The 21,416-nt window shown below is 38.5% G+C and overlaps 1 protein-coding gene across 3 annotated transcripts in view; it reads left to right on the forward strand.

The window, feature by feature from the left end:
* Positions 1–21,416, forward strand: part of LOC120771649 — a 41,762-nt gene that overhangs the window by 14,454 nt on the left and 5,892 nt on the right. For 2 of the 3 annotated variants that reach the window (XM_040099761.1, XM_040099762.1), the window contains exons 2-4: positions 4,565–4,677; positions 18,973–20,704; positions 20,765–21,410. In XM_040099761.1, coding sequence (XP_039955695.1) covers positions 4,635–4,677; positions 18,973–20,704; positions 20,765–21,410 — 2,421 coding nt within the window. In that variant the 5' untranslated portion in view covers positions 4,565–4,634. Of the gene's footprint in view, positions 1–4,564; positions 4,678–12,636; positions 12,769–18,972; positions 20,705–20,764; positions 21,411–21,416 lie in introns of those variants that run through there. The other variant, XM_040099763.1, reaches the window with a different exon arrangement.

Genomic DNA, 21,416 nt, shown 5'->3' on the forward strand with positions numbered 1-21,416 from the left:
CGCCAATATTTATACACTGGCACACGAAGTCTCCAAGTGGTCATGCCCCCATATTTACCCGTATTTTCATACAACAGCCAAACAAACTTACTTAAATATACACACACACACAAAGCACTGACATATACACATGTATAAGACTGTATGTTTATTATCTAAGCGCTAATTCAATTATAGGCCGAACCGCATATTCTTAGCGACAATGCTCAGCAACTCAACTCAACACAACTCAGACGTAGCGTATACGAGGAAGCTGCTTCAAATTGGTCTCATATTGCAGCGACATCGTACGACAACGACAACGACGCCGACAATTGTTGTTGACTTAGCGCAGATCGACGACGAAGATTGTTACAAAGCTTTTGTTGTAGTGAGGGAAAATCAGCGCTAAATCACAGTGCGACATAAACATTGCACAGTGGGTATGATTTGATAAAATTGTGTCCAAAAATGTAAATCAGTTACATTGCGCATTAAAAGAATTTTCGACCGTTGTGTGACAGGTAACCTATTTTTTGTGACATATAAAGCTTGATCTTGACCTTACTGAAAGCTGAAGTTTGGGATGAAGAAAACTTTTTTTAAGGTTAGGTCGAATTTATTCACCTGCTTTGGAGCGTCTTCGAACTTTTTTAGAGATAGCATCAGTTTAATGTTTCCAATAGTTCTAAGTCAAACCACGTCAAGTGGATCCTGAAAATTTCGCTAAATCACTGATTTTGAAAATTAGCATATCATTAGATGACGAGGTATACTTCGTAAAAAATTTTGCAAAGCACTTGAACGAGTTTCTTCTTAACTTTGTGATGACAACCTAAATATGTTTTGATAAATTGAGAACCTTAATAGATGGCTTCAAAAATTTTGCAATAACGGACGATAGACTTTCTAACCAGTTTTTTTGCGATCGTCATATGGTCAAACTTTTGCCCTTGCCTCACCGAAAAACTTTCGTGGTATCATAGTATTAAATCCTGGTTCTATGAAGTGATAATACGTACCTCTAACCATAACACAAGTTCACGGTCGTGAGTTGCTTGAGTCATATGTAAAAGAATCGTTTCTGGAAACTCCCAAGTCAATGTCACCTTCCTCACTTGCGTGAACTTCTACACATGACTCCATCCTGCAAATCATCAACTAGGATGAATAAATAAAAAATAAATAGCGACATCCTACAGCATTCTCCTATAAATTTAAAAATATTCGCTCGCCAGAGATGAGTTATACTTCCAACATAAGCCATGGAACATTAGCACATATTTTAAGTTTACATTTCTTCTCCAATTTTTATCGCACTCATTTCCAACTCTACATCACTTTTCATATATAAACATAATTATATATATTATATAAAATTTTTTGCGATCGCATTCTCTTTCGAGTCTATCTTTTACTTAGCATTCGTGTACACGCCGCTTTACTCAACCATTGCTCATAACATTCTGTCACTTTTCATCAATCAAAAAGTCTTCTGGATATATTTCTACTCACTAATTTTCTTTGGTGGATTTGTGTTTAACTTAATAGTAGTATATGAGGGTAGTACCAAAGTTGCCAAAGCCAAGATCCTTTATAACTGTAAGTTGAGGCCACTGGCTTCGAATTTCGTTAGTAAATTGTTGGATCGTATATCTTTCAATGATAAAATGACAGACCTTACTAAAGAGAAATGTCAAAAGAGCAAAAAAAAGAAAAAAATATGGCGTCCCTATCGGTCTACTTTTGTAGTGATCTATTGAAAAACACTATACACATATCTATTCGCGAAATCCATCCTGTTTTAAACTGTTCCTCCGAAAATGTTTGTTGATCAATTGTAATTATGGAAAGTCAAGAGATCACACCTAATTTCTATCGAAAAATGCAATAGAGGCCTTGACGGAGAAGGTGATTGAGATAACAATACAATACTATGTATAGAAGAATTATTCTCAAAAAACCTCTTAAACAATGAGAGGCCAATATGTGATACACATAACCTTTTAAAACTTTCCTTCAGTCAGCGAACTTTCGTTAGGATTTGTGCACTTTTCTTGAAAAATAACCTCACATATTCCCTTCTAACCTATTACGATCTTTCCTAAAACTCAGTAGATCAGTACGTGGCCTAGATATTTGTTTAGCTTTAACTTTAATTAGATGAAAGCATCTCCTCCTTTATTTATTGAACTTTACTATTATCAAAAAATCACAAAGAACACACCCTTTTTAAACCGTATATTTTTATAACCGAGTAGGGATTCTATTGAGACACACCCTCATACCAGTTATGTATCTTAAAGTTGAATTTATGTAAAACTGTGCATTAATTTTTATTAAGCCATTTGTGGTTACAGATGCACATTAACTATGTTTCTTAGCCCGTGTACGATGATGGGGATGTGACCATCACTACATCATGCTGCTGGAAACGCTTTCCCTTAAGAAAAAATGTTTTAGCTGTTAATTTATTAGAAAATTTGAAAATTGGTTATTTACAGTTTAAGGTGGTTAGAATCGAACTGATACATTCTATGATTCAATCTAATAATTTTTCGTTGCATATTTCATAGCACTGTATTTTATGTATACTTTTATTATATTAAGTGAGTTACGTTATCAAGGAATTATATTCTAGACAACGAGATAGTTTTCATTAATTTAATATTTTTAATTATTAGAATTTGTTTCATAAATCTCTATATGATCTAAAATTTATATATAATATCTCTAAAATTACACTAGACTGCGGAAAGATCTGCCGATCCTCATATAGATCACTAATATCTAGCTTACAACTAGAGCGAAAACTAGTCTAACCAAAGGGGCTACAGCGACCAAAGATCTTAACTAGCATTGTTGTTGTAGTAACAGTTATCTAGCCCCGTTAGGATGGTAACGTTCAGATAAGTTGTCATAGAGGTCATATAACGGTAGGTCCAGGAAACGTGCTTTTTCGACGGGGTTGGACCAAAGCGAGAGGGATATCAGATGTGTGGGTTAGCAAGACATGCAAAGGTGGTTAGTATCATGCGGAGAGTCGTTTCATGCTGGTCATATGTTTGATATGTCGTTATTGATTCTGGATAAGCAGGACTTTAACCTGCTACAGTATCCAGAACGAGGCTGAGCAACGGTCACTGTCGATTCTCGCGTATGCCTTTCGGAAGCTATGCTCTTGGTTTGCTAAACTCACGTGGTTGAGAGTAGCAAGACCACGAGCGTCTTCACTACTGGGGAGAGGGGAGTTATCGGAGGATTCAGTAGTGGGACCACTCTTTCGATTTTCTAGACATCGGATATTTGAAGAGTGTTCAGCGATTGGTTGAAGGCTTTGTTGAGAAAGCTTACATTGTATGATAGTTGTTTGACTGCGAGCACTTTTGGAAGAAATCTTGTCTAACTAAACCTTAGTTGAAGCTACTCTATCTCTCTCTCTCTTACAAAATTTGTATTGTGTACTTGTAATTTATGTATATAGTATATAGTACATATGTCTATATTGATACCCTTTGTTCCACCTAGGAACTATGAGATAAATATATGGGATATATTTCGTTGGGAGCAGCTTGGCTGTTACAATTAATTCCTTCATTTGGATAATTAAAAAGGTGTTTACTGTACCTTATCGTTAAGTACTGACATTGCTCTTAACTTCGGCAGACCTTCTCAAACAGCAAACACATTTTTTTGCACTTTCAACATTTTTGCTCGATTGTTTAATATTTATTTCAAAGCAATAGTGACTCGAAAGGGCAAATTGAATTTTATTTAAAACTAAGTGGGTGTTTTTCTACTATTTATTTATGTGAGTATGTTATTTTCACATAATTTCCTGATAAGCAATCATTCATTGTTTACGAGTATTCCCATTTTTCGCGTGGCATTCGTTCTAGGAAATGTTTTTTGATTGTTGGCGATAAACAAGGGAATGAATGAATCATTCTCGTACAATATACTACATAAACCATATATTATATGTATAATTGTGAGATTTTCGAATTTTATTATAAAATAATTTTTAGTTGTTAGTTACATACTGGGCGATTTATACGCGAAAAGGTTAAAAGAAACGACGGTACTCATTATTATGTATATCAAGGCTAGGTAAGATGAAGAGGTACGACATTTTGTCTACAACAATGATCATATAAATCCTCATTCTTCGTCCAAAATATTTAATGGGTGATCTGAGACAAAATCTTAACCGATTTAGGTTGAACTAAGCGAACTTTATCGATGGATAAATTATCAGATCTAACCCTAGTAATTTTTGTACTGTAAAAAACTTACCACGTGCGACCAAGTGGGATCTACATCGCTAGAATCAGCTCTAATGCCTTAACCTACAATGTGTGAAATTGGATTTTTTACTCGACAAACTTATACCTATAACATAATATCTATCAATTTTGACTTATGCTATCAGAAAGCAATCTTATAATACACCGTGGCATATACCACGACTATAATAACTTTTATAAGCGTATTTTTGACAACATAAAACTAAGCTCACTTTTCGGAAAAAGCCTACTTGGATCAAACTTTTAACCCAGCCCCTATTTTTGCATAATATTTTCAGTATTTTTTGAACAACGCAGAAGACAGAAGGATGCTTCAAAGGCAACACAAAACACCTCTACGACGATTCTATGGACATGGACTTTCTTTCTGATCCAATTTTTTCGGATCTTGGTGAGTGTGATTTCAAAATGATATATTTAAATGTGTAAGTATGTATTATAATATTTACTATTAATAGATGCAACATTTAATCTTTTGAATAGAGTAAGTATTAAATCAAGTGAATAGGGGAGTTCCATTACGAAAGCAGCTAATTTAACTATGTGTATTATAATATTATTTACGGTAATGTAATAATTGCGCCCTTAGATATAAGTATTGAAATAAATGCATAGATAATATAGGCGCTCTTGAAGAGTGCGATGTATTGTATAAATATAAGTATACAAAATAAAAAATTGATTCACTTTTACGTGAGAATCTATCAAATATCTAGTATATCATATTCACAAATGCACATACATACATACATATACATATGTACAGTGTAAAACTTTCGATGCCTGTTTGTGCCTATTATACACTATTTAGGAACACTGGGTGACAAATAATTTTCATATTTGAAAGTTTAATAATTCCTTTCATAAAATTAGTAGTATGACCAATTCGTTTCCGACGAACAACTATAACCAATAAAAATCGTTTACTTCGGCTGCACCGAAACTGCAATACCATTCACAAATAAATAAATTTCACTTACAAGAACTTTATTCCGATCGTTCAGTTTGTATGGCAGTTATATGCTATAGTAGTCCGATATCAGCGGTTCCGAAAAATAAGCAGCTTCTTGAGGAGAATATGATATGAACAAAATTTCAGAGCGATATCTCAAAATCTGAACAATGATCTTCTTTATTAGCGAAGACACCACTTATGCGGTTATATCCGAATTTACAACAGCGCGCTGGTGTTCTTCCTTTTAACTCGTTTGCGGCAAATGGAGACTCCAAGTGCAGTCAGGTCCTTCTCCACCTGGTTCTTCCAACAGAGTGGAGGAATTTCTCTTCCCACGGTGGGTACTCCATCGAATACTCTCAGAGCTAAAGGATTTTATTCTCTTCGGACTACATGACCTAGCCAGCGTAGCCGCTAGCTGCTAGATGAAATTTCCTATGCTGGAATCTAGTGCTAGATAATCATATTTCGGACCCCGGCGAGGCTGATCATCATCAACCCATTTGGGGATGTTTCCTTATGGAGGCTGAATTTATTGACCATTGTGCCAAAGATAGCTTCTTTCCCTCAACCCTGGCATTAAAGTAGTCAAGCACGATTTTAACATCGTGATCAGTGATACATATGTATTTGTAAGAACTTCGCTTTCTCCCTCCCACACCGAATTTGCGCCCCTTTATATGACCACTGGAGTAAATGTCACAAGGATCTACTCGTCTCAAACCTTGTTCCGTCCATCGCACTTCTTGGACGATGGTGATGTCAGCTTACAGACACGCTATGCAGCGGCACCTTCCCAATTATGGGACCGGACAATCCAGTTGCATGCCCTTAAATCGTAATTCTTAATGCGTTTGAAGTGGTCGACGTCAAAAGGGAGTATCTCATGCGAGGCTGTTTCCTTTTCGTTTGTAGGGTTTTCCGTTTCATTGGTAAGTTTTTTTGGTTTTTTTTACGTGGCGGATCCCAAACCCAGCGCACAACCTTGGGGAGGGATGGTTCGCCTTCTCACTTTAGCTCGCAATCCTTAATGTCTTTGCAGTGGTCGTCATCAAAAGGGTGTCTCTCATCTGAGAATGTTGGTTTCTTTTCAATTAGGGCATTTTTTACATGGAGGGCCCCAAACACAGCGCACAATCCTGGAGAGAAATGGTTCGCTTTCTCACTTTAACTCGGCTTCAAACGGGTGTTTTTTGCATACCCAGAGAATACTTGGTCTAGGACCGGAGTCGTGAGCTGGTTGAGCCATAGGTAAAAGAATCGTTTCTGGCCACTCCCAAGTGTATAGCAATTAGAGAATTTCCTCACTCCTCACCTCATCTAACGCCTTTTATCTGTAGTTACACATGAGTCATTATTTCTTAGAGAGCTTAGATAATAGAGAGTGCTACTAGCAATATCTGAAACTTTTGTTTTTGCTGTGATAATATTGAAGACTGTCCACATTCAGATGATTGGCTTCTTTTAGAACGTTTTTAATTTCTTAAATGCCTTACTATTATTTAGTAGCTAACTAACTTTGCTTGGTTATATGTTATACTCTTATACATGGTTAGAAGATATACATAGGAAAAATTATAACCTAAAGTGTACAAAAAATTAAAAAAATTTTAAACACAAAATTAATGTTTTCTGGTCTCGTAATACAAAAATGATTTCAATAGCAGTGTTTACTGGAATTATTCTACAACTTGCCATACTTTTGTCGCACAGTGTACCCCGCTGAAAAGAAATTTGTACTTGAAACTTTAGGCCCTCTCATCTCTCGCCTATTACTTTTCGACCAGTTGTGTAAATTCTACCACGGCAGTAGTAAAGTATGCTTACTAATGTATGATATTAAATAGTTTTAGACAAAAACAATAATACATATTTACATATACCTAGATATGTGTACAATTATATGTACACATGTATTTATTCGGTTATTTCTATCTATTACAATCTTGTGGATACCATAAAAGCCTTTCTTTATTTTATTGTTTGTAAGTTAGCCGAAAAGCTGTTTGATCAATATTTGAGCGCAGCAAACGTTTAAGAAATAGCATGGCTTAGCGACTATAATTTTCCGCATATAAATTCAGTAGTTGACATAACGTGTTAATGGCAATGCCATTGGACATGCGATAGCATTACAAGAAGTCAGTCGTGACGTACAACTTAAAACAAAAAACTCTAAAAAAACAACCGCAAATCTTTTGCTGCATAATTGTTTTAATAAAATATTAATAACGGTGGTAATACACTTAAAAAAAATAATTTATAAAAAATAATTCATAAAAAAAAGTATAATATTGTAGCTATGTGGCAGCTTTGAGCCCTCACAAACGCAGTTAAAATAACAGAAACGTTTGTAAAACTGTTTTTTGTGCGAAATTACACAATTGCAAAAACAATAATAACAAATGCGTTGGCCGTAAATTAAATAACGCGCTGGTAAATAGAAAAATATGCAACAATAAACGAAAATTAATACTTCGAAAGTAGTAAAAACAACAACAAAACTAAAGTAATTAAAATAAAAACATATTGCAAATGTGCTAAAACAATAACAAATAACAAAATAAAAATAAAAAAAACAAAAAGTATTAACATTCATTGCATAGCTGAGTGATCGGTCAGCGTTACACTAACCAATAACTAGTATATAACTACAAAGTATAACTGGTATATAACTACAAAGTATAAATGCATACACACTTACATTTATTTATACATTCATACATATATATAAGTATTATATATTCCATTCTGAGTCGCAGATCATACGTGGCCTTCCATTCAAACTGGCCACCGCTGTGCTAGCGCTCTAGCCATAGCGGCATCGGCTTGTAATCGGAACTTGTTGTTACACCCAGCGTTCAAAAGAATTTCCAATCACAACGGCAAGTGTACAGTGCTTTTCTAATGATTCCATTCGTGCTGCCTGGCGCGACTAGTGAACGTGAACCAGCGTTTCGCGTATCGAATTGCCGAGCGCACGGCAGTGAATTGCAACGAATCGGCTTGCAGTTTGGCAAATTAGATTTCGAATTTTCAGTTTCATTTTTGATTCTCTGTATTTATGCGCTTACATACGTACAAATGGCATCATTTAGTTTGCGCTGATCGTTCTACATGCCTAATGCACGCTAATACAGGGTGTGTGCCAATATACTGTTTGTTGTGGTTTAGAATTTCACTTCCGAAAATGCGTTAGGTGTCGTCTTTGTATTCGCACGAGCAACATACTTACACATGCGGTTACATAAATGCTCATCGATCAAATAGTTTACCGAGAATATACTAGGTAGTCGGTATAGTTTGACATATCGTGCGGAGGACCTTGCGACCAAACTAATAGTATACTGAGAATCTAACTTGCTTACATTTCGAAAAATAGCTCAGAACAGACAGCAGCGGGTCGGAGTTTAAACTGATGAAACTGGTTTTTAGAAACCTTGTCTGTCATTTTATCAATCCGCTTTTTCTCTGTGAGATACTGGGTCAAGCTCTTTATCCCTTTTGAAGTAACCGCCTTTATGTTATCAGAAAAATTATGTTCATAGAACTACAAATTTGAGGCCGACAAGGGCTAAAGAATTTTGTGAGAAACGGTGGTTTACTTTTGTTTTTCCAGGAAGTCAGGCCTGATGGCTGATCGAAAAGAAAGAACTCCTGTGTTCCCACTTAAAAATTAGCAAAATGTTTAGTAGTTCGGTGGGATGTCGAAGATATGAAGGTATGCCCTCCCAAGTGTTTAAACCTTGACCTCCCAAACGCGAGACAGTCAAGAAGGAAGTGTTGAGTTGTTTTCACCTCATCTTCTTCCTTACAGCTTCTGCAGATGGCGTCTGGTAAGATCCCAAACCTTGAAGCATGGACGCCAATAGGGCAATGGCCAGTTAAAAGCCCAACAACTGAGGGCAAAGAGATCACTAGATCTCCTGATCTTGGGCCACCATCTTGAGCGATGCTTCCGCGAAACCCAGCTATCTAGTAGTAGAACACAACTGGATACGGGAACACCGATAGCAGTTCTAGAGTGCCTTTCCTTGTTAGCTCATCAGCTTTGCAATTTCCTGCGATTTCATACCATACTCATACCAGTCTTATCACAAAGACACTCGATGCTATTGATAGCGACCAACCCTGAACGCACTATAAATGAGTTCAGGGCTAGTACCGCCGCTCTATCTCAGTGAATGGTCACTTCTCTGAACGAGGCTACACTTCGGAGCAGCAGGAAGACTGCAATCGGAAAAAACTTATTTGATGTTCGATCCTTACTATGATTAAGCTCAAGTTCTTCGTAGTGATGGTTCACATATCTAACCTCTGCATTAAAACGGGTAAAAAAGCTCACCATATAAAAACTTTTAGAACTAGGATTCCGCAATTTGTTGAATATTATTACTTGCAAACGCACTATGTGGCAAAAATAACCAAAATAGTAACTTAATTCTATTCATAACTTCTTTCAAACACCTCAACATCTGCCTCGAGAAAACCTCAAATATATTAAACTACTATTCTAAGAGAAATCATGAGATTCATGGTTTATAAGCTCTCTGACCATATGTATATAGAAACAATTTGGTTTTAAATAACTAAAAGATCACTTAGTCCTGAATATTTTGGCACAGACTATTTTAAAATCGAACAAGTATCTATTTGATGCGAATATATATCGACCGATTTGAGATTTGGCTCTAAGGATTAGCTGAACAATAAGTAGAAACCGTATTGCAATCAGCCGTTGACCTCAGTTATTTCGATCGAGGTTCTAGCTAGATTAGAATAGATAAGTAAATGAGGATTGCACCGCGACCCGAGGTCTATTGTGCCCTCTCCTAAATTACAATGACTCACCCAGCCCCAGCATATTGATAAAGTCGAATATTCGGCTGGGTGCTAACTAAGCGATGTGATACCTAATTGGAATATTATATAACTGCGTCTTGAGCATACAAAGACCGGTGTAGAAGGCGACAAGGAGATTGATTATATGTTTAAACCTTTAAAGTTGTAACCAGCCATTAGCAACTTGGCATCGCTTCTTAATCCTTATGGGGACCAACCACAAGGCTCCGGTCCTACCATGTTGGTGGATGCTGCGGATCGGGTAAACTCATCAGCCAGTTCATTCCCGGAAAGAAGCGACATAGATGCTATAAAGTATATCATATATGGTATATAAATGATTATTGAGCTGAGTCTGTCAGTCTCTCCGTCCGTTTGTTTATATACACGCGAATTCCTCAGTTTTTGAAATATCAGTCAATTCAGAAATCAGAAATTTTACGCACTTTTTTCTCCCAAAGAAGCTACTCATTTATTGGAATCACCGATATCGGATCACTATAGCATTAAACTGCCATTCACAATGACCGACCATTCCCTTCACACGACAGTCCGGTCTACGTAACCGAAATGGACTCAGATTATTTATCCGGCAAAATTCTACTTCTACAACAACCGACCAAAATCAGGATAAAAATCCTTTTATAACCTCTTATGCTATAAAAGATGCACTTGTGAAGGGTATGCTAGCTTCGGTGCAACCATAGTTAACGTCATATCTTTTTTTTTTGTATAAAATAATGATTAAAGTTTTGAGGTTAGATTAGCTTAAAATAGCGACCATTAAATTCCTCGAAAAATTCTTCCAACCATCGCACACCCTGTATAAACGTAGAAACAAAAAGACACCCGTCTCACAATGGCAGTGACCATGACCATGAGTGGTATGTGCATATGTGTGGCATGTGTGGCAAGCACTCAAGAGTGACGTATGACGAATGGCTTGAGCGCATTAACCGAAAGAAGTGCAACATTTTTCTATGATTAGTTTTTGTTTTTGCCTTTTTTTTGCCACCTGCCAACCCATTGATAGCTCGAAAGCTATAATGCAACAATAATTATTTGTGCTGTAATGCAGTTGCATGTACCAACATAGCCACATATGCATATACTTACACTTACATACATACATATGTATGTACATGCATATGTATATTGACACGTGTGTGTGTGTGTGTCTGTCGGTTTGGCAATCAGTTTCGCATGAGCATTTCGTCAGCATTGGCGTTAAATCATTTACTTCTTGAGTACAGAGAGCGAAATAAAGAAAACAACAACAACAACAACAAATGCAATGTGAACGAAAGCGAAAAACTCAAATAAAAAATAGCAGCAAAAAAGAATTGCCAACTATCTAATATAACAGTGCTTGTTATTTTTTGCATTGTTGTTGTTATTGTTGTTGATTTGTTTTACAACAACAATAATTACATGCCGGCACGATAATGGCAAATGCAGCTGCTGATGTGTACGCTTACAAATCTACGCTTCACAAAATATACTCCAGTGTGGTTGTTGTTGTTGTCGTTGTTGCACTTGATAGTTTTGCTAGGTGCTTGACGTATGCTGTGATGCGCAGCTTATACTTATATATGGACTATGTTTGTTTGTTGGCTTATGTAGCGCTATGCACACGTTATTTTTTATCTATCTTCGTATCTGTGTGTGTGCGTGTGTGTGATCATCGCGCTTAGTTTTCACTGATGCTCAACGATTTGTGAAGTGCATCAACCGCAGCTGAGCTTAGCGCCACCCAAACCCGCCCCCTGCGGCCGCACTAACACACGCACATTCATAGAGACACATATACATACATACATATGTACATGTGTAGACACATACACTCATAGACACGCATATACATACATATATAAAGACATACATTCAAGTAGTCACACACACACGCGTACGCATACTCAGCGCCAGCGTAAAAGTTTACATTTCTATTTCGCCGCTAATAAGCGAGCATTTTGCTGCGCTTACAACACATTAGATAATTATTGTATCTAACAGATGCAATCGTGATGCTGTCTTCAATGCATTCTCTGGCGTTTGCTTGCACGCTTTAATAATATTTCGCTCATACGATTTGTATTTATTTGTAAACTTCCATGCAAACACTCACACATATACATATGTATGTATATACATACATATACATACATATATGTACATATACACATATAAATACTTATAAGCGCATGACGAATTACTTTTATTAATTTTTCTATATTTTTTTCCATAATTTTATCTTCTTTCTGAAGTCATCATTATCGTTGACTCTGAAGCGCTGAAGCCGCCAGCCTCAAGTCATTGCTGCTTTTGCTAAACTTTAAATCTCAAATGCCAGTTGCATGGCGAGTGTTAGCATTTAACGGTTGTTTGTGCAAAGCCTGTGCCCTGTGATGCTCGTATAATATAAATTGTTCATACAAGAAACGATCCGCGCCTGTTATAGGCCTGAATAACATATTTTAGTAATTAATATTTGAAAATAACTCCGTCGGCAATATTTTAACAAGTGTTCGTGTGCGACATTATTGTTGCAAATGTTTTGTGCTAAACTATTATTCAAATAGAATATACAATACAATATAAGCAGAATAAAACGAAAACAACTGTAATTGTATCTAACCAGCAGCAGTGAGTTCGTTGGCAGCATGGAATATCCCAAGAATATCAATGGTAAAATACTGAAAAAATAATTGTTTACTCCTTTGTAGGCATATTTGCACCCATGTGTACATATATGTATTTGATGAGCTCTATTTTTCGTATTGTCCATGTTCACACGTGTTTTAGTGCAAATTTAAGTTTTCAATATTTTTTTTATTTAATGTGAACTTCTTCTTCGTTACCGGCGCAGACACCGCTTACGTGACAACAGCGAGCCAATCGTTTCTGCGTTATGCTATTTGGCATCGATTCAAGATCTTTTTCCATCTGATCTCTCCAAGGTCTTCCTCTTCCTCTGCCTCCACCGGCGGTTACTGATTGATGATTCGCTGAACTACTTACATATGTCAATGTAGCCGTATATCCCGTACAGCTCAGCGTTTAATCGTCTGCGGAATTCGCCGTTGCCAATGCGCAAAGAACAATAAATCTTACGCAGAACATTTCACTCGAAAACTTGTAACGACGACTCATCAGTTGTTTTCATCGTCCATGCCTCCGCTCCACACAGCACCACGGGTATAAGGAGTTACTTGAAGAGTTTGTTCTTTGTTCATCTGGAGAGGACTTTACTTTGCCTCTTCTTCTTCTTAATTGGCGTAGACACCGCTTACGCGATTATAGCCGAGTTAACAACAGCGCGACAGTCGTTTCTTCTTTTCGCTACGTGGCGCCAATTGGATATTCCAAGCGAAGCCAGGTCCTTCCGACGGAGTGGAGGTCTTCCTCTTCCTCTGCTTCCCCCGGCGGGTACTGCGTCGAATACTTTCAGAGCTGGAGTGTTTTCGTCCATCCGGACAACATGACCTAGCCAGCGTAGCCGCTGTCTTTTAATTCGCTGAACTATGTCGATGTCGTCGTATATCTCGTACAGCTCATCGTTCCATCGAATGCGGTATTCGCCGTGGCTAACGCGCAAAGGACCATAAATCTTTTGCAGAACTTTTCTCTCTTTACTTTGCCTACTAAGGAGATATTTCGTTTTGTTCTGAATCACAACCAAACCCAAACGTTTCGCTTGCTTATCCAGTCTGGAGAAAGCTGAACTAACGCCGCGGGTGTTGAGGTCGATGATATTGATATCAGATGGTACCTTTTTCCAAGAGTAAATTGAAAAATTCGCACGAAAGGGAGTCGCCGTGTCTTAAACCTCGTTTGGTATCGAACGGTTCGGAGAGGTCCTTCACGAATCTGACGAAGCTTCTGGTATTGCTGAACGTCAGCTTACACAGCCGTATTAGTGTTGCGGGGATAACAAATTCAGACATCGCAGCTCCTTTTTGTGATGTCAAAAGCAGCTTTAAAATCGAGGAAGAGGTAGTGTGTGTCGTTCTGCTTTCCACGGGTTTTTCCAAGATTTGGCGCAAGGTGAATATCTGGTCGGTTGTTGATTTTCCAGGCCTAAAGCCACACTTATGAGGGCCAATCAGTTTTTTAACAGTGGGCTTTAATCTTTCACGCTCGATAAAACCTTTTATCCGATGTTGAGGAGGCTTATCCCACGGTAGTAGGCGCAGATTGTGGAGCTTTTTTTTGAGTAGATCACACTTAAATTCCAATCGTCGGGCATGTTTTCGTCTGACCATATTTTACAAAGAAGCTGATGCTCCTTATCAGCACTTCGCCACCGTATTTGCATCAGCCCCGCCGCTTTGTTGTTCTTCAGACGGATAATTGCTATTCGAACTTCTTCATGGTCAGGCAATGGAACGTCTGCTCCATCGTCATCGATTGGGGAATCGGGTTCGCCTTCTTCTGACGTTATGCTTTCACTGTCATTCAGCAGGCTGGAGAAGAGTTCCCTCCACAATTTTAGTATGCTCTGGGCATGAGTCACTAGATCACCTCTGGGAGTTCTACAATAGTGTGCGCTGATCTTGAAACCTTCTGTTAGTCGCCACACCATTTTGTAGAATTTTCGAGCACTTCCCTGTCGGCCAGCTTATCAAGCTCTTCATACTCACGCATTTCGGCCTCTCCCTTTTTATACCCTGAACAGGGTATATTAAGTTTGTCACGAAGTTTGTAACACCCAGAAGGAAGCGTCGGAGACACTATAAAGTATATATATAAATGATCAGTATATCGAGCTGAGTCGATTTAGCCATGTCCGTCTGTCTGTCTGTCTGTCTGTATATATACGAACTAGTCTCTCAGTTTTTAAGATATCTTTTTGAAATTTTGCAAAGGTCATTTTCTCTTCAAGAAGCTGCTCATTTGTCGAAACTGCCGATATCGGACCACTATAACATATAGCTGCCATACAAACCGAACGATCGGAATCAAGTTCTTGTATGGAAAACTTTCACATTTAACAAGATACTATATACAAGTATGTCCACGAAATTTGGTATAGATTATTTTCTAAGAAAACAATGCTATCTCCGATGAAATTGTTCAGATCGGATTACTATAGCATATAGCTTCCATACAAACTGAACACATAGTAACATAAATGGACCTGTGAAGGGTATTTAGCTTCGGTGCAACCGAAGTTAACGTTTTTTCTTGTTTTGTCTGCAAATACGTCTCGCTTCCCTCTTCAACTCTCGATATCTATCCCATCCCACACGTGTTGTGGTCGATTGTTGCGTGGTATTTGAAGTTCCTGTGTTTTTTCTTTAAAAAAGTAGAGAGGCTGCAAATGATAATTTGTTTCTAATAACTGGTATGTAGATTAGTATAGTACTAAGAATTTTAAAGTATTTTATTAAATTTATTTAAACACAATAAGTTCAAGAATAAAGAAACGGATTCGAACTATGTTACTCATACGCAACGGTGGGTCGCTGTAACCGCATATTTCCGAATTTCGAACACAAAAAAAGGTTTTATATATAAAAAAAATCATATTTGAAAACTTGTATTCTATATAACTATTTAAATATGTATATAGTACATTTGAAAATATATGCATACATATATATATAATAATATAATATAAAATATATACATACAAATATGCATAAATAATATTTATATTGATTTTAATATATAAAAAACTAGCACATTATTTGCATTCTTTATCTGTTAACTGTAATATATTCAATTTAACAGTTGTTAAAAGCCACCCAGTTATGTTAACACAATTTTCAAGTTAGTTAAGCAACCCTAACCTCACTTCACAACCCTTTAATTTGCTCTACTAGTTAAGCAGAACGTATAACTGTACTGAATTGCGCTCGCCGATTTATTAAGTTGTTGTGCGAGTATAAGATTTATTGATCAAACACAATTATATTATTTGCAAATGAATTCCGCAAATCAATTTTCACATTTCAACTAATATCTGACTTACACAAGAAGGCGCTCCAATATACTTGTACTCTAATATACGTATGCACATATATATGAGTGTGCGTGTAGCTAAGAATATGCAAATTTATCAGCATGTTTGTTGTTACTAATTTGCAAATGATGATTTTTGAATTGTTTGTGTACATACATACATATTAATTTAATGTGACAATGAACGCATTTGAATATAATTGAGGAATGCGACGAATTGCTTTAAAGTTCAAAAGTCTTTAATATGTTTTTGATCATTTCTAATGTCTGCTTGCCTTCTTACACAAATCAAATTAAATATGTCACAATAAAGGGCAAATTAGGTAAGATACGCTGGCCATTCTCCTTCTCCTTTTCCCAACCAAGTACCCACAGTTTCTAGCGCGCCACTATCGATGTTTGTATCCTTGGAACATAATTCCTTACTTATTGGCCAAAGCTGGCCCTTTATAGGCGATTGCTTACTTCAGACGATCCGAAGTTGATCCAGTAAACATCCGCTTCAGAAATCGCTCGTTATTTTACGATTCAGCAGCAATTCAGAGAAGGAAATTCAGTGCCCGTGGATTTTTTGCAATAACTCTTGTGCACCCATACATCGAGATTCTTCTATATCCAGTCTTATTTGATTGCACCAAAAGGTTTTTTGTGCAATGTTTAGCTCCCGAACAATGGAATCAGTTCCTACAAGATGTTCGAACTCCACGATTTTCATTATTTGATCAATTTTTTCGACAATTGGTCATCCAAGTGCGTGCTGCATCAGAAATTAAATGGACGAAACCAAGATTGCACATGATTGGCTTTCACAGTATTTTCCATTTGCTGGCGTCCATCCTTGATGCGCGCTCAAACAATACTAAGTCAAGCAATCACAAAACTCTAAAAAAGATGTCTTGTTGCAACATGCTGTTGGGATTATTTGACCCTTAGACGGACTTTTTGAGCCAAAAAACTTATTTTCCATCCACGCTAACAGTGAATCTTTTCCAAGTTTTAGACATATAGCGACTAATATTGCCTACAGAAGACAACAAAACACAAAACAGAGTAGGTTTTTGTGGATGTAATCTATACTGGAAACTCTTTTTAGGGCACTGTAAGTTGGTCCCATATAACACGAATATCAGAAAATAAACTTTTACGTTTTTTAAATCTTGTTTGCTAGAGGTCTGACGTCAAATCGTACTGAAATTTACTGCCAAACAAATGCCTTCTTTTCACAATGGATACAGAGCTGTCTTTATAGCATAATCTATACCTCTCAAAATAAAATTCTTATTTTTATATCCATCCATTCCTTTTCTTAAAGAAAAAACACAGAAACTTCAAATTTAATGAGGAATGTTTATTATCATTCGAAAGAACATTCTTTGGCATTTATTTTTTAAATATTATATCTTTCAAATATTGGCCGCGGCTCCGTCTCAGATGGTCCATCTGTTGAATCCAATTTTTGATGACTCGTTCCAGCATTTCGACTGGTAACTGGAGAAAGGCACGCGTGACGTTTGGTCCAAGGCCTGAATTGAAGCGTCATTGTCCGCATAGACTTTAGACTTTACATATCCACACAGAAAAAAGTCTATTGGTGTGATATCACATGTTCTTGGTGGCCTATCGACTGGCCCAAAATATAAAATTATCGGCTCACCGAAGTGTTCTCTCAATAAATCCATTGACTTCTGGGATGTCTGGGAAGTGGCGCCATCTTGTTGAAATCAAATTGCGATAATAGTCGCCATTGACAATTACGTTCTCACCGGCATTATTTTTGAAGAAGTATGAACCGATCATTTCACTTTAGGTTGCTCTTCATCCCAAATGCGGCAATTTTGCTTGTTTACATACCCATTGAGCTAGAAATGGGCCTCTTCGCTGAACAATATTTGACTCGCAAACGTCAGATCTTCTCGAAATTTTTCAAGAGCCTATAGAGCGAAGCAATGTCACTTGGGAAGGTCGAGCGGCTTCAGTTCTTGCATAATCTCGACGTAAAATACGTTAGGTCGTTCCATAGGTCAGTCCGAGTTGCTGCGATCGACGCCGAATCGACTCTACATGGTCTTCGTGTACACTCTCAGCTACGGCTGCTATATTTTCTTCACTGTGTGTTAGTTGGGGTCTATGCAGTCGAATATTATCCAATAATCAATGCTGGGTCTCATGATGGGCGATCTTTATAGAACGTGAACTTTTGTAATAAAGTTGAACGATTTGTAAACGGTCGAATATTTTGTGACCATTCGAATGAATATTAACCGCAATGTTACGATTATTCGAACAGCCGTTCTACTGCCACTATTTGAAAATATCTAACATTTTTTGAAATCCAAACAGCCCTTGATTTTTGGCTGCCTTATATTTGAGAAAATGCCAATTGTTCGAATAGTCGACAACGAATGTCGACAACGAATGTTTAACGACGACTTACGACTATCCGGATACTGCAAACCTTGAAACCTTTGAAATCCTGTTCAAATAATCAAATACCAAGAGCTTTACTTTGAAGCTTCCCAAATGAATTTGCTTGCTTTTGTAAAAGTATTCTACAAAATTTGAAAGTTCAACTTTTGCGAATCGACTTTATGATATTATTCTGCAACTGGTTTCTAGTTCGAACTCAAGGTTTAGCAGGAACTCTAGACCTCAAATATATATTGGGAGATATTCTTTTGTATTGTTTCAAAAGAAAAAGACAGAATGAAAAAGGGAAGTTGTTAAGGTATATTCTCCATGTCAGTGTGTTTTGAATCAGAAACGTGAATCTAACCAGCTTCAGCTGTTCTAAGATTTTGATTCTTTTTTTGAGAGAAGCTTTGAACTTTGAGTCTTTTTTATGTTTTGGGTGAAACTGTTATTATTCTATATTCGTTCTCACACCAATACCTTCATATAAACTTCACTACTTTTTATCGCCCACAGATCGATCCGATTTCATTGGAGGCATCGACAATGAGGCAATCGATTTCGGTAATCTGGAACAGTTCATGCAGGTTGAAGCCGCCGTTGGACAGCTGGAAGCACAAAATAGCTGCATAAATGGAAATAACACGCGCGAAAATACATTATGTTGCGGCTCGAAGGCCGATGTCAACCAACAGCAACAACAGCAGCAACAGCAGAATCCACATCACCAACAAATTAACTCCGTCGATGGAAATTTATCATTAGTGAGCGTGTCGGCGCGTGTAAGTTTAGCCTCCACACCTATAGCGACACCCATACCGACAACGGTTAGTCACGGCACACCGCATATGCCCGATAGTCCGCCGGATTCCGGTTCCGAGCCACCCTATAGTCCGCTGCAAGATGCACATGGTCTCACACTCACCTCGCGCGACGTCTACAATGGTCTCTCCGCCATGCAGCCGGACATGCAACTGCAGTCACAATTTACACCACCACATCAAACGCAAGCATCAACGACACATCACCATCATCAACAGCAGCAACACCAGCAGCTGCAGCACAATAACCACCACAGCAACAACAACGCCACCCAAATTCATTACAATCACAATCATTCGCCAACAGCGCCACCAAACGACACAATGAGCCGCGTACGTGTGAAGCATGAAGCCGGTCTGATCATAGATCCTGCCACACTCACGCACACACATGCGAACGCCATCAGCACACACGCGCATGGCGAACACAATGCCAGCCATGGTCACATGAATTTACCGCCACCGCATCAGTTGATGTTCTCGAATACAAACACCAACAACAACAATCAACATAATGCGAACAACAGCCATTTGCTGTCTTACGAAAATCTACAAGGTGGCAACTTTCCTTCGGTGAATTATCCAAATGTGACCATCGTAAATGGTCTGGATGTCGTGCAAACGCATGCCACATCCTGTGCGCTCACCTCACCGTTGAACGAGGTGCCACGCGTGCAGCTGGTTGGCACCAGCCAAGCGCTTCCACCACAACACAGTCGTTCGTCGTTGCCCACAACACCAGTGCATTTGTCTTTATCCCGCAAACGTAAACTCTCCACACAGCTAGATTGTCCGGACTTTGCTAGCATTAAGCCCGATCCGGGTTTGCGCATGAGTCCCACACATGGCATGGCTACAGCCGCTGCGGAGCAACAGCAAAAACTCAGCGCCTCATCACCGGTTACCATCACATTACCTGCACATGCGACTACGAGCGACATGACAAGCACGCCCGCGCACTCAGCTGCCTCACTATCGCCCGCGCTGTCAACTATCAACTCGAATGCCGATAACAGTCTGGACGGCAATAATACCGCTACAAGTGGTAGCGGCGAAGGTGGCGGCGACAGTAATGCTCTAACGCCGTGCATACGTTTCAGCCCATTTCAACCGCAAAATTGGCATAAACTTTGCGACCAAAGTTTACAGGAGATCGCAGTGGTTTATTATCGTGTCGACGCAGATAAGGGTTTCAATTTTTCGGTCTCCGATGATGCGTTCGTTTGCCAGAAGAAGAATCACTTTCAAATAACTTGCCACGCACGTCTGCAAGGCGATGCGAAGTTTGTAAAAACACCGTCCGGTCTAGAGAAGATCAACTCCTTTCATTTGCACTTTTACGGTGTCAAATTGGAAGCGCCAAATCAGACGATACGTGTTGAACAGAGCCAATCTGATCGTTCGAAGAAACCGTTCTATCCAGTGCCGTAAGTAATATCGCGCGCTTCGCCAATAGCGTAAGAATTTCAACTAAGCTTCTCTTTCAGTATCGATTTGCAGAGTCACATTGTCAGCAAAGTCACAGTCGGTCGTTTACATTTCTCAGAAACTACCAACAACAACATGCGCAAGAAAGGTCGTCCCAATCCAGAGCAGCGTTACTTCCAATTAGTAGTGGGCCTGCATGTCCATACCATCTCGGGCAACTTTCCAATCATTAGTCAAGGTAGTGAACGTATTATTGTGCGCGCCTCTAATCCGGGTCAATTTGAGTCCGATGTCGATCTTTGCTGGCAACGCGGCATCACACAGGATTCGATTTTCCATGCCGGACGTGTGGGCATCAATACAGATCGACCGGATGAGAGTTTGGTTGTGCATGGCAATTTGAAGGTGTCCGGTCATATAGTGCAGCCCAGTGATAGTCGCGCTAAGCATGAAATCGGTGAGTTGGACACATCGGTGCAACTGCGCAACTTACAGAAAATACGTATTGTACGCTATCGTTACGCGCCCGAGTTCGCCGTACACTCGGGTCTGAAGCGTTCATGTGAAAGCGACAGCGAAGAGATCGTGGATACGGGCGTGATTGCGCAGGAGGTGCGCGAAGTTATACCAGATGCGGTGCAAGAGGCTGGCAGTATCGTGCTGCCAAATGGCAATGTCATCGAGAACTTTCTGCTCGTCAATAAGGTAAGA

Source organism: Bactrocera tryoni, chromosome 3 (assembly GCF_016617805.1).
Source record: "Bactrocera tryoni isolate S06 chromosome 3, CSIRO_BtryS06_freeze2, whole genome shotgun sequence".
Taxonomy (NCBI): Eukaryota; Metazoa; Arthropoda; class Insecta; order Diptera; family Tephritidae; genus Bactrocera; species Bactrocera tryoni.